This window comes from Manacus vitellinus, unplaced genomic scaffold (genome assembly GCF_001715985.3).
Source record: "Manacus vitellinus isolate BGI_N305 unplaced genomic scaffold, ASM171598v3 scaffold_4_pilon, whole genome shotgun sequence".
Taxonomy (NCBI): Eukaryota; Metazoa; Chordata; class Aves; order Passeriformes; family Pipridae; genus Manacus; species Manacus vitellinus.
The window spans coordinates 34,419,652-34,427,913 of NW_021940604.1; the positions used below are offsets into that span (position 1 = coordinate 34,419,652).

General features: G+C 42.7%; 1 protein-coding gene across 1 annotated transcript; it reads left to right on the forward strand.

The window, feature by feature from the left end:
- Positions 1 to 6: 6 nt before the first annotated feature.
- Positions 7 to 6,048, forward strand: TENT5A (terminal nucleotidyltransferase 5A; the record flags this gene model as incomplete). Its single annotated transcript, XM_029962812.1, has 2 exons — positions 7 to 171; positions 1,171 to 6,048. Coding segments are annotated over 2 exons (945 nt in total), but the record flags the coding sequence as incomplete, so codon positions are not given.
- Between the last annotated feature and the right edge of the window lie 2,214 nt (positions 6,049 to 8,262).

The window sequence follows — 8,262 nt, forward strand, 5'->3', positions numbered from 1 at the left end:
GTCCTACACCAGGACAGCGGCTTGGGCTACAAGGACTTGGACCTCATCTTCTGCGCCGACCTCAAAGGGGAAGCCGAATTTCAGACTGTGAAGGACGTGGTCTTGGACTGCCTCTTGGATTTCTTACCCGAGGGGGTGAATAAGGAGAAGATCACGCCACTCACCCTCAAGGTAAACCTGCCCTGTGCTCAGACGCCCGGAGCGGGCGAGTGTGAGCGCCTGCCTGCGGGGAGTGGGCACCTTCCCACTGGGAACGGAGGGGTGGACTCAGAGACGCAGCTCTCCCCCACATCCCGCGACCCAGGGGGACCCTGAACGGTTTTTTCACCTCACGCTTAAAATCGAGAAGGAGTTTGCAATGAAGCGCCCTGGCCGGGGCTCTTCAGGATTAATTAACCTTTCCTCCCTCTCGGTTGATTTGCTGGGAGCGTTGTTTTACCTGAGCCATGTGTGTGCCAGGGGGGCTGCACACCTCTCTCCCAGCCTGTCTTGGCGGCAGCTCGGTGTGCCGGACCGGTTCCTGGGTGCAAGGGGAGCATAGATGGATTTTATATCTGCAAGAACGAAACCCCGCCTGTAAGGCATGCGTTCAGGTGCGCTAAGTGCCTAGGGGGGAGGCATATTCCCTCCCCTCGAAGACAGTTTGCTTGAGTTGATTAGAACGAATGCCAGATGTCTTTCAGATTTTTAGACGGATTTTTTTTTTGATATGGGGCAGATTTGTGGAACCTGCACTGGAAGGATTGAGGGGAGTGAACACTTGCTAAGTTGTTTTTGTGGGGAGGAGAGAGAGAAGTGGAAACAGATAAATAAGATTTCTTATCTGGTTGTAGTAGCGCCCTTTTGCGTGTGGGTGCAGGCATATTTGGCATGTGTGTCATGGGCTTAGTGTGTAGATGTATTTAAAAGTGACTGAAAGAAGCAGTGTTGCTATATGCTTTCCTTGCATGCCACAGTCCCAGCAGAACACCCTTCTCTGTCATCCTCCTGCAGTGGTAGCATTTTGAGCTCTCACATTAAGCATTTCTTCTCTGGTTTGTATCTGCAGGCTCCATGAAATCTTTTATGAAATGCAAGGATTGGGGGGGCTTTAGGGGTACAAGCAAATGCACTGAAGGGGATTTCTTGCATCTGTTTCTTGATTTGCTCATTTTGTCTTTCCAATTATAGGAGGCTTATGTGCAGAAAATGGTAAAAGTATGCAATGATTCAGACCGATGGAGTCTCATCTCCCTGTCCAACAACAGTGGCAAAAATGTGGAGCTGAAATTTGTGGACTCTCTGAGGCGGCAGTTTGAATTCAGTGTCGATTCCTTTCAAATCAAGCTGGACTCTCTACTGCTATTTTATGAGTGCTCAGAGAATCCGATGACTGAAACTTTTCATCCAACTATCATTGGTGAGAGCGTCTATGGGGATTTCCAGGAAGCCTTTGATCACCTCTGCAACAAGATAATTGCCACCAGAAACCCAGAAGAAATCAGAGGAGGTGGTCTTCTGAAGTACTGCAACCTTTTGGTAAGGGGCTTTAGGGCTGCCTCTGAATCTGAGATTAAGTCCCTGCAGAGATACATGTGTTCGAGGTTTTTCATTGACTTCTCAGACATTGGAGAACAGCAGAGAAAGCTGGAGTCCTACTTGCAGAACCACTTTGTGGGATTAGAGGACCGCAAGTATGACTATCTCATGACCCTTCACGGTGTGGTGAACGAGAGCACAGTGTGCCTGATGGGACATGAGAGGAGACAGACTCTGAATCTGATCACCATGCTGGCCATCCGGGTCCTAGCTGAGCAAAATATCATCCCCAATGTGGCCAATGTCACCTGCTATTACCAGCCAGCCCCATACGTAGCAGATGCCAACTTCAGCAATTACTATATTGCCCAGGTTCAGACGGTGTTCCCTTGTCAGCAGCACACATACTCTACTTGGCTGCCCTGTAATTAAGGACCAAAATTAGTAGACCCAGTGGGGAGAATGTTTTCTAATACGTAGGAAGGGGCAACGGGTCCCTTTTAAATGGGGTGTTTTGTGCAATGATGATCTGCTCTAGTTTTCAAGCTTGGGAAAAGCTTGTGGTTCTTCTAATAATAATGGGAGCATGATCGAGAAAGAACCCCGAAATAATTGGATCCTACCCCAGAGCACAAGAGGCCTGTCATTAAAAGCAACCAGCTTCCCCTGAAATAAGTGAGGGAGGAATGCTTGATGACAATATGGGTTGGCAATATCTGCTCCCATAGCTTTGGCATAGAGAAGGTGGGAAAGCCTTATTTTCTTTTATTTTTATTTTTACTCTAGAATGGGATCTGCAAAAGGGAGAATATGAAAGAAAACAAAACACACAAAAAAAAACAAAAAGAAAAAATTCACAAAAAACAATTCTATGTATATTCAGGAATTAAAAGTTAGAGGCATAAAGCAGAGATAAGCTGAATAAAATTGTATATTGGAATTACTGCATTTGGGGCTTGCAGCAAGTGCCGTCTATGGATTGACTGTGTAGAATGTATAGCTTGCTTGACTAGAATGCTTTACCAGAAACAGCTTGCTCCAAATGAACAGTAGTGGATTGGTACAGTTATAAAAACAGAAACACGTACGATGACAAAGTCCATTATTTCCAGCTGTGTGCATGCCTCACATTTTAAATATGTGAGAATGCTGGAAAACCAGCTGTGGCAAAAAGAGTATACTCAAGGACCAAAGATTTCTCAAATAAGTTATCCGAGCAAAGAAGATACAGTAGATTATATATATATATATATATATGTAAAAGAAAAGAAAGATGTTCCTATATTTGTACACAACAATAGTAATCAAAAGTGCCTGATACCTTCATAAAATTTGAAGTGAGGAAAAAAAAATATAGTTTTATGGTTTAACCATGCATTTTGTTTTATCAGGGACACAAGGATTAAAAACGAAAAAACCCCATAAGCTTGTGAATAAGTGGTGGAGGAAATGCCCTATTTTTTTTCTTGGCAAATACCTGTATAGAGTTAATGTTATGTCAGTGTGCTATTATCCTAGGTACGTGTGTGTATGTGTGTATATATGTTTGTGTGTGTATATATGTACATGTTATAGGTGTATATCTATATATATACACACACAATATATATTAATGTGGTCTATGAAAATGTAGCAATTAAGGAATGTTTAAATAAAGTACTACTTGTTTTCCAGTTTGCAACAGGATGTCATAGGACAGTGGGCACCTTGCAGTGAATTTTTAACCCACACCTGAGAAATTTGGAGTAAATGAACCAGTCAGGATTAAGGTGGGATTCAGATAATGTCTTTGGTTGCAAGAACAAGGATTACAGTAATTCAGTGGGTTGCTTGTGAGCCATAATAATTCCACAGATGGAGAAACATATGACTAGCTGATTTTTTTAACTGTTTTGTACTGTAATGCCATTTTGACATTTAACCCACTAATGTTGTGACTGCATACCTCCATGATGTGTAATTCAGTGGAACGTGGATCAAAGATAGGTTTATTTAAACCCCCTGACAGCTAAAGAATATTGTATTAGTTGGTTATTTGAACACTAATTGTTAATATTTAAAGGAGTATTTTTAATAGAATGCATTATGCATTCCAGGACCACTAGAATTTAGCAAATGTGAAATGAACCCTTTTTAAGAGTGTTGCACGATTGCTTAAAATTATATTTTATATATATATTATATATATATTTTTATGCAAATATTAAACATCTTTGATCTGGTTGTCACACTGCATTTACAATTTCAGTACTGTACTTTATTTAAATGGAATCACTTTACATTGGAACAATAACTATTCACTTTCATTTCCTCTCCCTAAGATCAGCAGGGGGTAAAAAACCCAACCTTTGCTGTTGTTTTCACTTCAGTGCCATCTCTGAAGGTGTTAAATTCTTTGTTGAGCTTCAAAAACCTAATGACTAAGTGACACTTGACTCTGATATTTTGCTTTTTCTTGCTGAGGGGGAAAAAAAAAGGGAATTCAGGCTTTTGAAGGAAAACCGGCTGTGCCCTCTCTGGTCACAGGCAGGGTCTGGTGTTGGAGTCAGAGGCAGGGAGAGGGAAAGGGCTCGAGTTCTGGCAGTGTGTTTTCCCTATGGAGAGAGTAAGGCACATCTATTTTTGTCGCGCTTTGTACTTTTCACTCTGCAGGCACTTTAATAGGAACCCGATTTGTTTACTGAAGCACCTTCCCCGTGAGTCCTTCAGGAAACGTAAAAGCTGGTTCATTGCCATTCCCAGCATTGACGTGCAGATCTTGTCCCCACCTTCCCTTCCTCTGGTGCTGGCTGCAACCTCCCACTGGCTTCTTGTCCCAGCGAGGTTCCCTCCAGCCCCTTGGAGGGTCTGGGCTGGGTGCTCCTGGCCCACTGGCTCCCCTTGCCTCCTGCTCCCGGTTTGCTAGCGGAAGCAAGGGGAGGGCTGGGGAAATAGGATCAGCTGGTAATGTGGTATGTCTTTTCTCCCACAACTATTTGCAGCAAATAAATGAGTCATCCACTCTTTAAAAGGGTTGGAGAATCTATAGCTGTGCCACAACCACAGAATGCTGATAATACATGACACAAATTTTTCCTTTGAAGGACCCTTTTTTTTTGCCATTGCTTGAAAGAAAGTTTTGAATTATTTCCTCTCAGCTCAAATTTTATTGTGTTGTTTTTTGAATTTTTGTTGTTTTTTTTTTTTTTGATTGACAGCAGCTAGTTACCTTATAGTGCATACAGCAGGGCTCTGAGCTAAACTGCACCTTTTGGTATTTGCATTTTGATACGTATATAATATGTTTTTATATATATTATATAGGTATTCCAGATCTGTTTTGCATATGTTGATGATCAAGTGGTGGAACTGGTGGAGCTTTTTTATATTTGTGACTGGTAGCTTAAAAGGTACCTGGTGTTAGAGGTGGGAAGAAGGCATGGGTTTAGGCCAAGAGTAAAATAAGAACCCTTTTTCAAAGCTGGCTTGTTTCTGTGGTTTGCACACCTTCCCCTCCATAAAGTCTGACTTCTTTTTAACTGTTTTTTCCCCTCCTCTTCGGCACACTGGTACTTTTAAAGTTAACAACCGCCTTCTTGCTTTGTGGACTTCATCTATCCTATCCAATCAGCTGTAAGGTTAGAGCTTGTGCTGCAGGAGACAGTGCCCCTTTTAAAGAGCTGAACTGATTAAAGACATTGACCTGATTACAGTAAAACTGTTTGTACCACAGCTGAATTTCCTGCTAACCAGTGGGGCACTAAACTTGGTTAAATGTAGCAATCGTGAAACAACCAAGAGCTTTGAAATGGGATTTTTTTTCTTTTTTTCCTTAGATATAGCTGTCCTCTCAAATGTAAGAACATTTCTTCTAAAAATAGAAGGGCAATTAGAAGACCAAAAAGATGATATTTTTCTAGTTACTCTTATTGCACTTAAAATATTTTTTATCTTGCACAAAGGCCTTCACACAGATCCTCTAAACAGCTCTTATTAAATGCTTGGTTTGCATCACATCACAGAAGCTCCTACCGGTTCAAAAAAGTCGCTTTTTTAAATTGAGAAAATAAAGTGTGTTAGATAAAACTGCACAGAAGAGAAAAACTGTATTTGCATATTCCTATTTGCATATATTCTTTTGTATGGTTTCTTTATGCAGAGAGTTTCCCTTCCAAGAAAGAAAATCAGTGTACTGTTTTGCTGTTGTAATAGTGGTTTGCTAACAAAATAAATAGTAAAAAAAAAAAAAAAGCCTGCAAATTTCAAGACAGCTTGGCTAAAGGCACTGCAGGCTCCTGCAGTCTGTAGGAGTCTGTGCAGATTTGCTTTCCCTCAAATTTCCTTACAACTGTTGCCTTCTGCAAGGCATCCTGTTGCAGCAAACTGCTCCTTGGATTGCTCTTTTGGAACATTTTGACTATAGGCATTGTCACAGACAGAAAAAGAGCTGATGGAAAACAGACTTTAGAGGGAACAGATTGTGAATTTTGTTTACAGCATCCAATATTTGGATTTTTTTGTAAATAAAAAGAAGTTATTTTTTTCTATTGATTTGTGTCTGCTGTCTTCCGTGTTTGAAATAGCTCTGGCCTGCTCCTACTGAATACCAAGTTCGCTTTCATTAAAAAAGGACAAGGGCAGCACTTTTCTGAGAAGAGTAGCGTTCGGCTGCTTTCCGATTGGAGCGCAGAACATTTTGAAAAGCCCTGCCTTGTGCCAGCCGAGTTTGGCTGGCTGCACTCAGCTGCAGAGGAACCTCCCCAGCCAGTGCCAAAAATACACACTCCAGCACTGGTTGGGCTGTGCAAATGGTCCAAAACACGAAAAGCAAAACAGCATTGTGGCAGCTCCACACCCTTGCTGCCCTCACAGTTTAGGGACCAGGATCTTGTGATGCCTGCAACCTGTGCACCACAAACCACCATGCTGACAGTAATGTGGGGCTTCTGGTGCCCTTGAGATGTATTCAATAGGGGCTGAAGTCTTCACCTTACCATTTCAGTAGGTCTGGGTGGGCAATGGGGTGGTTCTCCCTGGCTGTTAAGTTGGGACCATCTGTAGTGGATGGGTGCTGCAGGTCTTGCAGCTTGGGGAGCTGCTGGGGAGCAGGGATGCATATGCCTGATTGATTCAGCTGCTGAATCAACCCAGTTCTTCCCATCAGATTCAATGTTTACTCTCCTTCCCTGCCCTACAATGCTGTCCTTGTCAGCAGAGGTATTTTCTGTTTTCTGTGTTTACAGGAGAGATGCCTCAGTAATGAAGGCTAATTTCCTCAAAAAACACTTCAAGGGAATATAAAATATTAATTTACAATGCTCATTGCAATACTTTTTCAGCTACGGTGCCTCAGACTGACCCAAACTTGAAAAACATTGACTAAGACTCTGCAGTATGTAGCTCTTACTAGGCTCATTCATACACAGTGCTGGTCTTGGAAGTCTCAAACCAGCTCAGTGTGAGTGTGAATATGCTTATTGTCATGATGAGTGAACCTGTATTCCTCTGTAAAAAAACCCAGACAAACAAGCTACTGGGACTGCTTGTTTTTCCAGGCACAAGAGCAGCCCCCTTGCCAAATGCTGGGTGCCTTCTGCCCAGTGCCTCCTTCGAAACCTGCTGGGCATGGGATGGGACCATCGGCCAGCCTGGCCAGGAGAGGGGGATGCACTTGGCATCCCTGCCCATACGGCATCACCTTTCTCCCAGGTTAATGCCAGGAAATGGAGGCGCACATGGCCTAACCTTTCCTCCTGTTAACTTGCTGAGTTAGAAAATGCTTTAGGCAGTTTGACAAAGGCAACTGCCCAAAGACACATATGGAAACTGGGGGATTAGAAACCATCTAAATCCAAATGCCTTTGCTTGTCTCTCAAGATCTAAGCCCAGATGGATGCTCCTATGCTTTGGAATGAGTTAATTCCCATTTCTCTGCTTAAATTTGGAGGGATTTTTTTTGATAGCCCCTTGAGTATCTGGAGCATTGAGTCCTCTTTCCTGAGGATTATGATGAGGAGTATGATGAGGACGCAGCTAACTGATGGCTTACTTTAGAATGTTGTTTTTTTCTAGGGGGAAGGAAGTGTTCAGGACTGAAGAAGAGGGAGGACAGAAGCAATGTGTAAGAATGGGAATCACCTGAAAAACAACACGGTGGAAAGCTAGAGGAAACGCTGATAGGTTATAGAAGTGGAGGAGAAATGGCTCAAGTTTTTAACTTCTGCTCATCCTGCTAAAATGAGCCTGATCAGGGAAGCTGTCTCTTGTTGAGATAAGTAACATTCTGCAGTTTTTCTTGGCTGCAGCAGCACATTTTTATTTTATTGCCTTAAAAAAATTCCCCGGGAACCCCTCTGTGCAGGATTGAGGCTGAGTTTCTAGTTTTCATAGAATCGTAGAATCATGGTTAGGCTTCGCAAACAAAGATTTGGGAAGGGCACTACCCATATTTGTTGCAAGAGCGTTGGTGACTAAAAAGACCAATACAAGATAGGCATGACCAGTTGCAAAAGGCACAACAGAAAGACTCCTTAAGTGGTATATTCTACAAGACACGATTCTTTCTGCATTGTCTTTTCTCCTCGAGAGTGATCCTGCGTGCTTTCTCAAAAGCATCAGCAACATTATAGATAGTGTGTCTCCAGACCTCCTGATTGGAGGCCAGAGTAGACCAGTTACGGTGGTCAATATGGCCAAGGCTGAGATGTTGTTTCAGGGAGTCCTTGTGTCTTCTCTTTGGGGCTCCTCTCTTGCGGCAGGCGGTGG